The 17,142-nt window shown below is 43.0% G+C and overlaps 1 protein-coding gene and 1 long non-coding RNA gene across 2 annotated transcripts in view; one reads left to right on the top strand and one right to left on the bottom strand.

Annotated features, from left to right (window-relative positions):
• dctd (dCMP deaminase) overlaps window positions 1-7,399 on the bottom strand; it is a 45,080-nt gene extending 37,681 nt beyond the window's left edge. The window contains exons 1-2 of the mRNA XM_052464675.1: window positions 7,188-7,399; window positions 3,015-3,132 (exon numbers count right to left, since the gene is read on the bottom strand). Of these exons, the coding sequence (XP_052320635.1) occupies window positions 3,015-3,132; window positions 7,188-7,255 (186 nt within the window). The 5' untranslated portion in view covers window positions 7,256-7,399. The remainder of the gene's footprint in view (window positions 1-3,014; window positions 3,133-7,187) is intronic.
• Window positions 7,400-12,395: 4,996 nt separating this feature from the next.
• On the top strand, window positions 12,396-14,973 carry LOC118395687 (uncharacterized). The gene is made up of 3 exons (XR_004828025.2): window positions 12,396-12,561; window positions 14,198-14,313; window positions 14,767-14,973. It is a non-coding gene; the product is annotated as an uncharacterized LOC118395687 (long non-coding RNA).
• The last annotated feature ends 2,169 nt before the right edge of the window (window positions 14,974-17,142 follow it).

Genomic DNA, 17,142 nt, shown 5'->3' with positions numbered 1-17,142 from the left:
GAGAATTTCAAACACAGATTCAACCACAAAGACCAGGGAGATTTTCTAGACACGCATCTCATGTGCACTCACACACAGAACAAAGCCAAGGGGACTTTAAAACAGTTAGAGTTGAATGGCTGTGATAGGAGAACTGAAGATGGATCCACAACATTGTGGCACAGAGATATACTTTGGGTCCTGAATACAAAGCGTTATGTTTAGGGCAAATTCAACATCTGAGTACCACTTCATATTTTCAAGCATGGTGGTGGTGGCATCATGTTATTGTTATGCTTGTCATTGGCAAGGACTATGGAGTTTTTTGGGATGAAAAGAAATTGAATGGGTGAGTGAGTGAAAAAAATCTATTTAACCCAGTTTGAATTCAGGCTGTAACACAATAAAATGTGGAACAAGTCAACAGGTGTGAATAGTTTCTAAAGGCACTAACTCCCAGCAGCAGGTGTGGAGTCAGAAGGGAGGGATGGAGGATTACTGGATCCGTAGACCTCCTGCTGTGCCCCACTGCCGCCCCCCCTTTCCTTCCCCTGGGGTTGAGCTTATCACAGAGGAGCAGAGCCAGCTCTCATCGAGGGCTGGATGATATGGCCAGCATATCATGGTATTTTTCTAATGTTTGACGGTATATTTTAGCATTTGGTATTTTATTAGGATCCCAACTGTTGCAAAAGCAGCAGCTACTCTTCCTGGGGTCCACACATAACATGACATAGTACAGAACATTAGTTGACAAGAATAGCTCAAGGACAGAACGTGTAAAAAATGTATAGGCACACGTAGCCTACATATCAATACATAACTATCTACGTCAAATAGGGGAGAGATGTGCCGTGAGGTGTTGCCTTCTGTTTTTTGAAACCAGGTTTGCTCTTAATTTGAGCAATATGAGATGGACTGGAGTTCCACTCAATAATGGCTCTATATAATACTGTATGCCTTCTTGAATTTGAAGACTGTGAAAAGACACCTGGTGGCATGTTTGGTGGGGTAAGTGTGTATATGTCAGAGCTGTGCGTAAATTGACTATGCAAACAATTTGGGATTTTCGACAATGTTTTTTTTTTAATAAAAAGAAGTGATTCAATTCATGGCCAAGAGAGACTGGTATGCATAGTATTTATATAAGCCTTCTGATTACAATGAAGAGCAGAACGTGCCGCTCTGTTCTGGGCCAGCTGCAGCTTAACTAAGTCTTTCCTTACAGCACTCGACTGGACAATAATTAAGATTAGATAAAACTAGAGCCTGCAGGACATCTCTATCACGTACAAACCTCTCCCCATCTTTACAACCATTGAATTGATACGTTTTGACCGTGATTGTAAACTATCTAAGGTAACACCAAGTAATTTAGTAATCAACTTCTTCAACGGCCACACCATTCATTACCAGATTCAGGTCTAGAACTTAGGGAATGATTTGTACCAAATACAATGCTCTTAGTTGTAGAGATGTTCAGGGCCAGTTTATTACTGGCCACCCATTCCAAAACAGACTGCAACTCTTTAAGGGTATCAGTGATTTCATTAGCTGTGGTTCATATGTTGACGTTATTTTATGGTTTTGAATAATATAAATATTTGTATTTATTTATGAGTAGTGCATGACCCTAGGGTGGAAACACAAGTGATTTCAATGGGTCTCTCCATTCTGATTGTTCAATTAAACTTCAACTCTGAATTTTTCATAAATGTCTGCCTTTCCTGCACTAATTTGAGATCATATCCACACTCCACATAGCGCTGCACACTATTGGCAAATGTTGCAATTGCGTTTAACCAAATGTTGCAATTGCAATTTGACTTGCGATTTAAACACTTGGGTAAACTGTTGGAATCATATAAATATTATTATTATTTTAAATCAATAGTTAGAATATAATAGTGGGCATAGTGTTTTACATGACAACAAATGAAAATGCCAGGGAGGAGTTATTGTGACAGGGTAGAAACCAAAGTTGCTACATTACATTTTTTATCTTAGCTACTTCATGTAGCTTACATACTCATGCTTTGTCTAATACTCTTTGGTTGCACAAACATGCTGATTTAGGCCTAAACCGTGGTATCAGGCTTGTATAGCTAGCTAGTTTTGCTCTGACTCAGTACATTTATTAGCTAGCTATAACTAGCGATTAGCATTAGCGGTTAACACGATTTAGTGACAACTTGCTAAGAAAACAGACAAGCTGTTTGCAGATTTCTATTACTGAACGCAAGTGTCGTAGTCGAGCAACAACAAAAGCGCTCCTTGAGTGACAGGGGGCGGGGCTAGGGCGAGAGACTTTTATATTTACTCACACACTAAAGTGCACATACACACATCTGGATCGAATAATTTATTGATTTAAATTCCATAATAAACCCTGCATAGTCCAGACTTCCCTCAAGACATCTCTTTTTGACCAAATATTTTTAGGATTGAAAACCTGTAGCCATTTCCCCCCCTCCATTTCACTGATATCCCTCACTCCATCCATCCACTTCTGTGGGTCAGAAATCCATTTCAAAACAAGCTCTAGGTTGATCATCAAACTAGACAGCGCAGTGCAGACAGGGGGTATAGGTGTCGAAACAAATCAAAACAGACATCCAACTTGGCGCTTACAGGCCTACACCAGAAAACCAATCCCTGACTAAGGAAGACAAGGGCTAAGGCCTCCAACTGCTTGAAACACCCCCCCCACACCACGCAAACCAGGTGCTCGCCCCACAGCGAACTCAATCAAATACCCACCGCCGCCTTGACCAGCAGTGTCAAAGAGAGGAGTCCGTGCCAGGGCCTGATCAGAAAAGCAGGGAGGCCTTATTGAGGGCGAAGGGCCTGGCATCTGGATTAATATTTAACAACAGGTGGGGCTGTGGACGCCTTACACAGCCGTGGTAGAGAGAGAAATGGAGAGAAAGGTGGTTGGAGGGCCAGGGTCAATGAAGAGGGGTATAGGGGGTGGTGATGTTACCTAGGATCTTGAATGCTTCTTTGAGTTGTGTGTGATATATATATGCGTTTACCTGTGAGCTGGGATCCTTGCTTCTCTGAGCTGAAAGGAAAGCTACAGCCATGAAATATTCAGGCCACTCCAGGTAGTCCTCACGCTTTTTCGTCTGAGCAGGATCAGAGGCCGGGGTCCTGATGGAGGGGAAAAGAGGAGAGGGAGAAAGGACAGAGAGAAAAGAAAAATGGAGAAAGGTCAGAACGGGAGGATAGAAGGAGAGAGACAAACATGAAGACAAAAGAAAATGGAGGTCAGAAAAATGGGCAAAAGAATAGTGAGAAAGAGAAGGGGGAAAGAGAAAAGGAGGGTAGCGTTAGAGGTTGAGGAGGGAAGGAGAACAGGGGAGTCAGAGGGACAAGACAGAATAGAAGGAAAGTGACAAGGTAGTGAGGGATGGCGTTTAAACAAAAATAGAACCTTCACAAGGCTTGTTTGTCAAAAAGGAGCAGTCAGTGGCATTGGTCGCGTGTTTCACTTGAGGTCAGCATGATGTAGTCTCAGTCTCCGTCCTCTTGCTTTACAAAGGAAAACACATGCTGGCGTGAACGCAAACACAAGTTCAGTCAGACACTTCACACACACATCCTCACAAGGCCACCAGTGCGATGATTCAAAGGGCTTCAAACCTGGGTCTTAACCCCACAGAGAACAGACACCCACTCCCTATAATTACAACACCACTATCTAGAGACCTCACTATCTCAGCATACATTCTTTGTGTTTTGAAAACCATTATATCCTCTCTTTACTGCTGTGCTCCAGGCCACTCACCCACCATTACAGATCCAGACACAGGAACCGGGAGCTATTATGGGTACAGTTGCAGAAAGTCCCACTGGGCCAGGCTGGAGCACCTTGGAAACTGAAGCAGCAGTACCCAGCAATTAAATCCTACCCATCTGGCTGTCACACCAACCTAGGGCGGATCGTGCCATAGATCTAGGCCTAGATGCCACGTCTGCCTGTCTACAAAGCACTCTCTAGAGTGGATCCAAAGACACAGTGACGGCAGAAGAGGAAGGGATACTTTGAACTCCTCCACAGTTTGGAGTGTGATCTCTCGGTCATGCGTTTTGACCTGGCAATTAAACCCTACCCACCTGGCTGTCACATGACAAAGAAATGAAAGAGTGGCCCTATTGCCCTAGGTTGGCAACCGAGACCCATTGTTGTCCGGCAATGCACGACATCTGCCTGTCTACAAAGACAAGATCGGTGACGTCTTTCGCCTATACCCCTGCAGACACGACTGGACTAGAAAGAAATGAAGGGATCAAAGAGAGAGGGAGAAAGAGGGATGCGTTTGGAGTCCGACCCTTTGAACTCCTCCACAGCTCGGACTGTGAGATCTCTCGTCCCTACGTTTCAAAATTGGCTAATGGTTGACAGCATGCGGAGCAAGACTGCCAAACGGGGACAAACTTTAAAGTGAAGTGACATTTCCAGGCGTTCGGACGCATTAAGTGGTGCACATCATAGGGCAGAGGGGCCGTCGTTGCGCAAAAGACAAAGAAACTGCTTGTTTGTTTTTCATTGTGGCTTGATCAAATGTGGCATATTGCATTTAATTAGGCCTAAAGAATCTAGTTAGAGATGCTGTTGTAAAATTATTTACAGTTGATTTAGATTTGATTTGTTCAAACTGTTTAATAACAAGATGAGAGGAATAAAACATGAATTGAAACACATTCGGTTGAGTAGGCCTCCACATTCCAATACAGACCTTCAATTTGATCCAGCTTTTTAGGGAGTGTCTGACTCTTCCTTGATACATCCAATTAAGCATTGGTCTCCGGGGAAGCTTTGGTAGCTTAAACGTCTTCTGTTATCAATTTGTGCAGAAGGGCCTTCCTTCTCATTATTCATTAAAGCATCACTGAACTGGCCGCAAACCTTAATATCTCCCCACCGGAGACCTGACACCTGGTGGTGTTCACACGGTCATTCAGAAGCCTGGAATCTTCCTGCTGTCATATGTTCAAATGCTGACATAGAATTACAATGACTAGAACAGTCAAGACATTCCATTCCCCAATTGCATGCCGCTCAAGTTCAATTCATTGTAATTATATGGTTCTCCTATACTGCTCTAATGGCAGCTGCTGCTGTGGTCTCAGTGTCACCCAGGACATTAGTCCTTTAATGAGATGCAGATGAGTGTGTTCGCTCCCCTGGGCTCTACAGGCTTTCCCAGGCACCAGATTGTCGTAGAGGTCCTACACTCTGCAGAACGGTGGTTGGCCTTCCAAAACAGGATTTTCAACCGTACAGCTGCTGGGAGAAGAGATAACATGGGGTAATTCTTCCTGGGCGTTCTCCCTTCTGGGGTTTATTATTCCCGCAAATGCCTATTCCTTATTGGCTTAATGAGCTGGAGGATTAGGCTATCATCACACTTCCAAGCAGCACGTCAAAATAGGACTTTTCCTGGCTATACTCGGCCCTATATCGTAGGCTCTATCTGGGTACAAAATTAAGGCATTAGGCTACCTAGTTTAGTGAAAGTGCACAAAGCCGGTCAGAAAGGGACGCTCGACATAGTGAGTGGTATTAGGGAAGGCAGGAAGGCCCTTCAGAATGCCAAGTTTTCCATCCCCGTGCAACATGCATGTTGGCAATGTCAGAGGTACGCGACCTAACTGAATACATGCTTGCTACCATAGAATTAGGCATTTAAAAGGACATTTATGGTTGCAACCAGTTCAGAGTTGATATGGAATAGAAAGGCCTATATGCCTAGCCTTCAGCACCAGCATTCTTCACAGCAATGATGAGAATGCAAACTCAGAGCTTGGTCAGAAGAACATGACCAAACTGTCAACTCGATGGCAAGCAACAGTTACTCTGAAGGTAGCCTAAAGAGTTCAGGCTGAGGGTTGACATGGAAAAGGTATAGGCCTTCAGCCAAAGCATTCTTCACATCAATGAAGGTGATACAAGTGTAAGCAGAGCAGAGAGCCGAAAACATTTGAAGGCTGAACTAGTAAAAAGAGAACAGCTGTGTGCCGTACACTAAAAAATATTTATGATGAAGGCTAAACATGATGCAACCAGTCTCAAAATGCCATCCAGAATTCAATCAACCCACATCCGGAACTCAAGCCTTCATAACAGCGTGAAATCACGGTGGAAAGAGACTTATCGAGCTAGGCCCTGGGAGGCACCGGCTCATTTTGGGGGATCAAAACAGCCAAAGTGGGCCCTCAGCCAGCTTAAAGTGGTGGTGAAGAGGGCCAGGGGCCACAGGGGTTGGCCCAGGTCCTCTTCACCTTTCTGGGCTCCTGGCACTCTGCTGGGTGTCGGGAATCCCTCCAGGTGTGTGCGAGACGATTGAGGGCATGTTACGGGTGGAGCTAGAGTGCTCCTCGTGTTTGACATTTGACACAGAGTCAGAGTGACAGTGTGGTTGGGACTAGGAGTAGTGTGTGTGGGATGTGTGTTTGTGTCCTCATTGCCCTCCTGCGCGTTAGCTTATTCCCTGTGCCAACACTGCTGCCATTCCATGGGCACACACTCAACGGTGGGGGGAGACACGTCCTCCCTTTTTGAGGGCCACGGATTCATATTGCACTCGTTTCAGCTGAAGAGAGACTGTATGTGTGTCACAGCTTATGCAGTATCCATATTCTACATCTTACACATCCCGCCCCCATGTCTTTCACCAAGATGGCATAGGGAACTAAGGGGAGTAGATAGAATATTACCTGACGCTAAATACAAAACAGTCGAGACACACACACACAATGTGATGACTGGGGAGGGTTGGCAACTTCAACAGTCTGTCTCACACACACACACACACACACACACACACACACACACACACACACACACACACACACACACACACACGTTCCCAATGCAGTTAGTAGTTTTTTGGCAGGTATACATTAAGTGCCTAGCTTGAATGTGCCCTTATTTCAATACACTGTACAGTAACTTAGCTAGCTATCTATCTATCTTACATGTCTAATGACTTTCTGAAAATGCTGCTAACAACAAACGCGAGCTATGTTTATATATTGACGCTGTAGCGTTGTGTGTTATCAAATAACTGAAAGAGTTGGCTAGCTAGATACTACTACTTAGCCTAGCTAGCTAGTCCTACCGTGAAACGCACGCAACCAAACAACTGACAATTCGCTGCTAACTTCAAAATGAAAAGTAAAAACAAAACAAAAAAAGTTACCCATTCAGTTGAGATGTCTCGTTCTTAATTTCATGGCTCATCTTTGCTTCTGTGCTGGCAAGCTGCATGTGATGTGTCGCCTTGCTGATACTGGCATAGCGCGTCACAGGACAAGACACAAGGCATGAAAATCTCCCGCGCTTGAAAATGTCACGTGGTCCAACCACCAGCCTATATTAGGGAATGTGTAAATCCACGTAGTTGTCTTGTTGAACGAACATCTGTAGAGCGCGTCAAACAACAGTTAGCCTTCCAAGGTGGACTTCTGTGAACAATATGTAAAACCTGCGGAATGTGTGTGCTCTCTGCCACTGTAAACTGAAGCTGAAGCTGCATAAAACAGTTACGTGAGTGACAGAATATATCCTCCTCCCCGCCACTACGTGGCAGTCATGTGTTTTACTAAAACCACAGATTAAAATAAAGGAGATTGTACCATAATTCTGTTACCGAATTTTACATCTGCATCAGGGAAGAACAGTTACAGTAACACCTCTGACTCTCTGTGACGACACACACAGCCACACACCTCTGACTCTCTATGAGGACACACACAGCCACACACCTCTGACTCTCTGTGAGGACACACACAGCCACACACCTCTGACTCTCTGTGAGGACACACACAGCCACACACCTCTGACTCTCTGTGAGGACACACACAGCCACACACCTCTGACTCTCTGTGACCACACACACAGCCACACACCTCTGACTCTCTATGAGGACACACACAGCCACACACCTCTGACTCTCTGTGACGACACACACAGCCACACACCTCTGACTCTCTGTGAGGACACACACAGCCACACACCTCTGACTCTCTGTGAGGACACACACAGCCACACACCTCTGACTCTCTGTGAGGACACACACAGCCACACACCTCTGACTCTCTGTGAGGACACACACAGTCACACAGCTAGCTCCTTGTTCTATGTAGCTAAGTTTTCCAAAAACTTTGTTAAATATCTGCCCTGAATTAAGATTCAAAGATGTCTGCATAAAGAATGGGGTGTCAGCTATATGACATGACACCTTGAGTTTGAAAAAACATATTTTGGTTATTGAACTGATTCATCTTACCTGGGAAAATACTTGGTAAAGTAAGTGAAGTGGATTTCACTTGGTAACTGAATTACGGTAACAGAATTACATCATGGGTCCCAGATCTGTACTACACAGAAATTCCTAATTATAGAATTCTCTGCATTTCATTTTACCCTTATTTTACCAGGTAAGTTGACTGAGAACACGTTCTCATTTACAGCAACGACCTGGGGAATAGTTACAGGGGAGAGGAGGGGGGATGAATCAGCAAATTGTCAACTGGGGATGATTAGGTGGCCATGATGGTACAGTATGAAGACCAGATTGGGAATTTGGAGTGGTGATGTATCCTGAATAGGTACACAAAGGGAGAAATATGCAATATCTTCCTTTGCATATATGGGCATTATTCTACAAACATGCTATTGTTCTAATGAGTTCTGCCCCCAAAACAAGACCACATTTGTTTTATTTTATTTTTAACCTTTATTTAACCAGGTAGGCTAGTTGAGAACAATTTCTTAATTTGCAACTTCGAAATGGCCAAGATAAAGCAAAGCAAATAAAGTCTATATACAGTGTGTGCAAAAGGCATGAGGAGGTAGGCAATAAATAGGAGTGAATAGTTACAATTTAGCAGATTAACACTGGAGTGATAAATGAGCAGATGATGATGTGCAAGTAGAGATACTGGTGTGCAAAAGAGCAGAAAAGTAAACAAAATAAAAACAGTATGGGGATGAGGTAGATAGATTGGGTGGGCTATTTACAGATGGACTATGTACAGCTGTAGCGATCGGTTAGCTGCTCAGATAGTTGATGTTTGAAGCTACTGTGCTGTGCTGTGATGTCCAAACTTGTGAAACATAGACGTCTATGATTGGTTCAGATTTGATCTGGTCCGGACCAACCAAATCTGTGTGCCTTCATGGTAAAAAATAATTTGTTCTTAACTGACTTGCCTAGTTAAATAAAGGTGAAATAAAATAAAAATTAAAAATAAAAACAGTATAGTAGAATTCAGTACAGGACAGTAGAGTAGAGCAGTGGTTCCCAACCTTTTCGGTTACTGTACCACCAACTATTTTGCTCTGCCTGGAGTACCCCTGATTTACCCCCTCATGTGCATTTTACCAGTAGGCCTATGGTCTCATGAGTCTTCTCAAGTACCCCCTGTGGATAGGCCAAGTACCCTTAGGGGTCCTAGTGCCCCTGGTTGGGAACCACTGAAGTAGAGTATAGCAGAGTACAGTACAATACATTATGCTGTACTCTATTGTGCTCTACTGTACTGTAATGAACTCTACTTTACTGTAGGCCTACTGCACTGAACTACACTCTACTGTTCTTTACTTTACTGTATAGGAGAGAGTCTGAGAACCAACAGGAAAGAACAGAGAGTCTGGAGGAAAGAACAGGAGAGAGTCTGAGAACCAACAGGAAAGAACAGAGAGGAGAGAACCAACAGGAAAGAACAGAGAGGGAGAGGAGAGAGTCTGAGAACCAACAGGAAAGAACAGAGAGAGCTTCTGAGAACCAACAGGAAAGAACAGGAGAGAGCTTCTGAGAACCAACAGGAAAGAACAGAGAGGAGAGAGGAGAGAGTCTGAGAACCAACAGGAAAGAACAGAGAGGAGGAAAGAACAGAGAGGAGAGAGAGGAGAGAGTCGGAGAACCAACAGGAAAGAACAGAGAGGAGAGAGAGGAGAGAGTCTGAGAACCAACAGGAAAGAACAGAGAGTCTGAGAGAGAACAGAGAGGAGAGAGAGGAGAGAGTCTGAGAACCAACAGGAAAGAACAGAGAGAAGAGAGAGGAGAGAGTCTGAGAACCAACAGGAAAGAACAGAGAGAAGAGAGAGGGAGAGTCTGAGAACCAACAGGAAAGAACAGAGAGAAGAGAGAGGAGAGAGTCTGAGAACCAACAGGAAAGAACAGAGAGAAGAGAGAGGGAGAGAGTCTGAGAACCAACAGGAAAGAACAGAGAGGAGAGCTTCTGAGAACCAACAGGAAAGAACAGAGAGGAGAGCTTCTGAGAACCAACAGGAAAGAACAGAGAGGAGAGCTTCTGAGAACCAACAGGAAAGAACAGGAGAGCTTCTGAGAACCAACAGAGAGGAGAGCTTCTGAGAACCAACAGGAAAGAACAGAGAGGAGAGCTTCTGAGAACCAACAGGAAAGAACAGAGAGGAGAGCTTCTGAGAACCAACAGGAAAGAACAGAGAGGAGAGCTTCTGAGAACCAACAGGAAAGAACAGAGAGGAGAACCAACAGGAAAGAACAGGAAAGAACAGAAAGAACAGAGAGGAGAGCTTCTGAGAACCAACAGGAAAGAACAGAGAGAAGAGAGAGGAGAGAGTCTGAGAACCAACAGGAAAGAACAGAGAGGAGAGCTTCTGAGAACCAACAGGAAAGAACAGAGAGAAGAGAGAGGAGAGAGTCTGAGAACCAACAGGAAAGAACAGAGAGGAGAGAGTCTGAGAACCAACAGGAAAGAACAGAGAGGAGAAGAAAGAACAGGAGAGAGTCGGAGAACCAACAGGAAAGAACAGAGAGGAGAGAGGAGAGAGTCTGAGAACCAACAGGAAAGAACAGAGAGGAGAGAGTCTGAGAACCAACAGGAAAGAACAGAGAGGAGAAAAGACAGGAGAGTCTGAGAACTAATAGGAAAGAACAGAGGAGGAGAGAGTCTGAGAACCAACAGGAAAGAACAGAGAGAAGAAGAGAGAGGAGAGAGTCTGAGAACCAACAGGAAAGAACAGAGAGAAGAAGAGAGAGGAGAGAGTCTGAGAACCAACAGGAAAGAACAGGAAGGAACACCTAGGATAGGATAAGTAATCCTTCTCACCCCCCCCCCCTTTAAGATTTAGATGCACTATTGTAAAGTGACTGTTCCACTGGATGTCATAAGGTGAATGCACCAATTTGTAAGTCGCTCTGGATAAGAGCATCTGCTAAATGACTTAAATGTAAATTGTATTGCACTCTACTGTACTCCACTGTGCTTGTCTGTACTGTACTGTACTGTATTGTGCTTTCCAAACTTATGAAACATAGAAGTACATGATTGGTTCAGATTTGGTCTAAACCAATCTACGTCTGTGGACGTTGAAATCAAGGCGGGTCCGGACCAAAAAAATGATGTCGAAATTAAATTAAGGCCAGGGTGGACTGACCAAATTTCACCTACTTTTCAACGTCCATGGATGTCCGTGTCGGTCGGTGCTCAGTGGGTGCAGATGCTGGTTACAGTAAATGGAAAGCGAGGGTGGGCGTTGGTAAGTTCTGGGAGAGGTCAAATGAACTGGATCTGAACATAACAGTATGCCAATGGAAGGGAAGACAGTAGCAAGTGACCTAGCTATGGTTTGTGACTACTATGATTTCTCATTGTAGCCAATTCAATAATTGCACATTTTAATCACTTAATAATTCATAAACAAAAATGTATATCAGTAAAAACACGAACTAATTGGTATGTCTATCTTTACTTGTTACTTCTGTGAACTTTGCCTTGTGCCTTGAAATTAGAAAATATCTTAAAGGAATTTCGAAGCACAAGGAATTGTTTCTTAAACTTGCAGATGGCAAATAATTTATCCCAAACTCAATATGAGTTGATATTAGTTGGCAGGGGTCTTTACTTCAACATTATTGTGTTTTAATGTATTTCTACTTCCCTTTAATTAAAGTACAAAAGGAAAAATAAATAAACATAAATATGGGTTGTATTTACAATGATGTTTGTTCTTCACTGGTTGCCATTTTCTTGTGGCAACAGGTCACACATCTTCCTGCTGTAGTAGGCACACTCTCTCTCTCTCTCTCTCTCTCTCTCTCTCTCTCTCTTTCTCTCTCTCCCTCTCTCTCTCTCTCTCCGCCCTTCTCTCTCACTCCCCCTTCTGCCACTTTCAGGAGGAATGGATCTCCAAGAGATATTGGCCAGATGCATTGAATTCCACTGTTGCTAAACCAATTAAGATTAAAATGGCTTTTTCCTAAGGAATGCATCAGTCATGCTGTTGTTGATTACGTAAATATGTATTTCAGTAGTTTGTTTAGGTGTTTGTTTGAGTTGAATAGGGAGTGTATTGACAACTAACTTTTTCTCTCTCCTCCTCTCTCCTCTCTCTCTCTCTCTCTTTGATGCAGGCTCTATTTTCACCAAAGATGTTTCCCTCTGCCTCGTGTTGACCATGTCAAACTCATGATGGTGCCCTTCTCAAAATGGTGTTTGACTGACTGGTCCGAAAAGGTAGTCTCACTTGGCCAGACTTACACACAGGCATCGGATGGGAACGAGACTTCCAGAAGGGTAACAAAGGTATCAACTTCAATCCGATTACATCATACCTTAACCCCTGACGTCATGCCCAAGCGCCGTACCCATAGTTGTCCCGTATGTGTAAAAGTGCTCGAGCGATATCCTATGTCAATGTATAGTGTGACAGATTACTGCTAAAATAGACGTCATCATTATGCAACTTACTGCTGTGTTCTAGTACGTTTGAGTATGTTTGAGCTAATTCTGCTGTAGTAGAATTGTTCAATGGAATGTTTACAGTTAAAGTGAGTTTAGGGGATAAAACAGGTAACTTTGAGATGACTTTGGCTTTGAAGGGGTCGCTGGGGGGCAAATGATTTAAATGGGGAAAGACGGGTGGAACTGCTCTCAGCAACATCAAAGCTCTACTTACAATTAGAGCAATTTTAGCAGCTTAGCTAATAGCGGTAGAGGACTGAACCAGAGGTAGCATCTGAAGAAAGCCATGTCTGAGTGTCAAATGGCACCCTATTCCCTATATAGTGCACTACTTTTGACCAGGGGCCCAATCATTATCTCACCATGTAGGGAATAGGGTTCTATTTGGGATGTAGCACATGACTACCGACGACAAGAATGCTGCGGAATTCTCGTGTTAAACCACAAGTAGAGCGGAGAGCCCACTGACCTAACTCTCCAGAAATGTGCTTAGCAGCTAAAGCTTCACCACCACCACACAATGAAGTCTATGGAGAACTCCGAGAAAACTGATGAACAAGTGTTTATCTGTATTTTCCTGGAAATATTGAAATGAATGGAAGATACTGTATTTCTCTGTCTTGGTGGTTTAAAATGAAATTCTTGAAAGGGTTTTGTGTGACCCTTAAAGAAGCATCTGTTGGTTCATTAGAATGTACAGGTAATTGCCAAATTAAAGGAAACACCAACATAGAGTGTCTTACTAGGGTGTTGGGCCACCACAGGCATTGGCTTAGATTCTACAAGTGTCTGGAACTCTATTAGAGGGATGCGACACCATTCTTCCACGAGAAATTCCATCATTAGGTGTTTTGTTGATGGTGCTGGGAAACGCTGTCTCGGGTGCCGTTCCAGAATCTACCATAAGTGTTCAATTGTGTTGAGATCTGGTGACTGAGATGGCCATGACATAGAGTTTATATATTTTTTTATGTTCATCAAACCATTCAGTGACCATTCAGTGACCACTCACGCCCAATTTTTCAATTTTTGATTTGTTGAAAAAGTTTGAAATATCCAATAAATATCGTTCCACTTCATGATTGTGTCCCACTTGTTGTTGATTCTTCACAAAAAAATACAGTTTTATATCTTTATGTTTGAAGCCTGAAATGTGGCAAAAGGTTGCAAAGTTCAAGGGGGCCGAATACTTTCGCAAGGCACTGTACATGACCCTAAGCATGATGGGATATTCATTGCTTGATTAGCTCAGGAACCACGCCTGTGTGGAACTACATGCTTTCAATATACTTTGTATCCCTCATTTACTCAAGTGTTTCCATTACTTTGGCAGTTACCTGTATATCTGAATCAGTGTTCTGGCATGCTGTAGCTGTATGACACAAAAAGAGGCTACAAATAAAGTATCATCATCATCATCATCATCATCATTTGTTTATGGGAGTAGATCTCATTGATGACATTCTCCCCTCTCTAGAGAGTACCCAGCTAGAGGACCCCCGGGCGGAGTGGAGGAAGGAGCAGGAGAGGATGTTGAAGGAGTACCTGACAGTAGCCCAGGATGCACTGGTCACCCAGAAAGAGCTGTACCAGGTAAAATGGATGGATTAGTGAATGGATGGATGGAAGGATATGTGGATGGATTGATAGGTGAATGAAATAATGACTGAATGGGTGGGTGGGTGAAAGGATGGATGAATTAACAAATATGATGAGTGAATGGATGAACAAACGAACACATGAACAAGACTTATTTCCATTGTGGTCCTCGTTACCAGGTCAAAGAGCATTGTTTAATTGGGAGATCTGGTGACTAAGACACACCCCCTATGCTCCTTTGAGACCCCTCTTTCAAAGTCACTGATACCTCTTCTTCCAGCCATGGTGGCCAAAAAAATGGGCAACTAGGCATTTTTATACATGACCCTAAGCATGATGGAATGTTAATTGTTTAATTAACTCAGGAACCACACCTGTGTGGAATCACCTGTTTCAATATACTTTATATCCCTCATTTACTCAAGTGTTTACTTGATTTACTTGTAGGGCATTGCTATTCCACCCAAAACTACGATGGCAGTCAGTCACCATCCCTGAAGTATCCATCAGCGGAGGCTGGCGAGGGGAGGACAGCTCATAATAATGGCTAGATTGAGCCATGCTCTTCTCAGCAGCATCCACTGGTATCCATTTATCAAATGTGACAGAAGATATGGAAGGAAAGTAGAAGCTTGATTCCTGCCTCGGTCAGCAAATCAGATCAAAAGGTCGGGAATGTCCCTGATCTACCAAATTGAGTTTGGAGATAGTCTGAAAAAATAAAAAGACAAAGATGTTTACCAGCAACGATGTGAGAATGATTTATTTCATCATATTGCGTAGTCAGCAGCACTGCAGAAATGGCAGTCTTTCCTGAGCTATTCTCTCCTCTCCTCCTCCCTCGCTCTCTCTCTTCCTCCCCCTTTCTTCTCCAACTCTTCTTGATCTATTTCTTGCTTTCATCATCTATCAAACTTCCTGTCTTATTTACCACCCCACTGGGCTCACCACGTCATGGATGGACATTTTTGGTTGAGACGTTGATCAATGAGCCTTTATTCACCCCCTCGAAAAGACTGCCATAAGTTTGTTGAATTCCCAATGTGTTATCACTATGCTTTCAACTATCTGAAAGCACAACCAAATGACCTGGATTGTAGTTGACAATACATTGAAAGGTAATTTGCAAGTCATCAGTGCTGTTCGAGATTCTGCGACAGATATTTATATTGTAAAGCTCCCCAAAGACCTGCGACCTACGCATTCTATCTTGAACATACATACTTTCATAGTTACAGTAACCTCAAAATGTGGCCATTGTTTAGTTACTCATTTTAAGGTTGAATAAAAACTGTTACATTAGTTTGTAAGATAGTCTTAACTTTACAAGTCATATAGAATTGAGTTTGGTTGACAACACAACCAAATATCAACAGTGAAGGAGATGTATCTAATGCCTGGATAGTTTCATCTGAGCCACTGGATTAATCCTATTCTTAAACTGTTTTATTTTTTTATTTAGTCGGAGATGTGAATCCAACATATCATGTGTTAGTTAACAAGTAAGTTAAGATTACATTTGACATCAACCAAAGCTTGATTCTACGTATATGTATTGTCTGTTTAGTTAAACCCTGGGTTGAATTGAAACAATAGCTGTTGAGGACTCTGCAAATGTTACAAAGGCCTAAATGACTTATAGTATGGTTAGATTTCATTTTCCCTATTAAGCCTACCCTTTGGAGTGACTTCAATAGCAACGGTGAATCTATTTAGTTATTTTTTATTATTTTTTATTTAACCTTTATTTAACTAGGCAAGTCAGTTAAGAACAAATTCTTATTTACAATGACGGCCTAGGTGGGTTAACTGCCTGTTCAGGGGCAGAACGACAGATTCGTACCTTGTCAGCTCGGGGATTTGAACTTGCAACCTTCCGGTTACTAGTCCAACGCTCTAACCACTAGGCTACCCTCTCTCAATAATAATTCTCATGATTGCACATTGGTTGTAGTCAGTGACAAATATCAAAGCTAAGCAGGACTGGTTAAAATCCTGGATGGGAGACCAAATGGATAGCTGTAGATAGATTAACTCTCCTGTAGGAGGTGCTGCCTAGCCTATTGTTTTTTTCTGATCGTGTTAGATCTTCAAAGTTATATCCACTATTTCAGAGGTACAAATTCAACATATTATATAAGGGTTGTCTAGAATTGAGGTTACCATGATGACGTAATTCTGTGTTGGAAATTTCACCCTCAAAACAACAGATTACTTTTTGCAAATCCAATGTATTATCCACATAGATTCCAAGTCACAATACGTTGACAAATGACATTGAAACAACATAGATTCAAATAGTTTGTGCCCACTGGGACCTCTCATCCATCTCCTCTCCTCCCTCTCTGTCTCTCAACTTCCCTTTTGCTCATGTTCTCTCTTGAATGTCATATCAACAATATCTCCGGCTCTGCCCTACACTAACCCGTCTTCCATCTATTCTCCTCCCCTCTGTCTGTCTCTCTATCTACCTCTCTGTATTACTCCACTGCTCTCTTGAATTTCAAACAATATTTCCAGCTCTCCCCTTCTGACCTGACTGCCCTCTCCGTCTCCTCCCTGGTCTGAATGAGAAGCCTGCGAGGCTGATGAGATGGGGAGGGGAAAGAGAAAGGTGCTGTGTACCTCACATCCGAAAAGTACATCACACAGACTCTGAGATAGACATATCCCAACTTTGTTCAGAGAATGAAGTTTTTATCACAAATCTGTTTCTGAAAAGGCCCACCTACAGGTAGATCAAAGGTTCTCTCATAAAGTAAAAAGGATTCATATTGCCATGGACAGAAGTTAACAAAAAGGCAACAATTAGTTGAGAATGGT

Source organism: Oncorhynchus keta, chromosome 16 (assembly GCF_023373465.1).
Source record: "Oncorhynchus keta strain PuntledgeMale-10-30-2019 chromosome 16, Oket_V2, whole genome shotgun sequence".
In the NCBI taxonomy this organism is placed as follows: Eukaryota; Metazoa; Chordata; class Actinopteri; order Salmoniformes; family Salmonidae; genus Oncorhynchus; species Oncorhynchus keta.
Note: the sequence above shows the minus strand (reverse complement) of the source record. Positions and strands in the feature narration are given on the sequence as shown.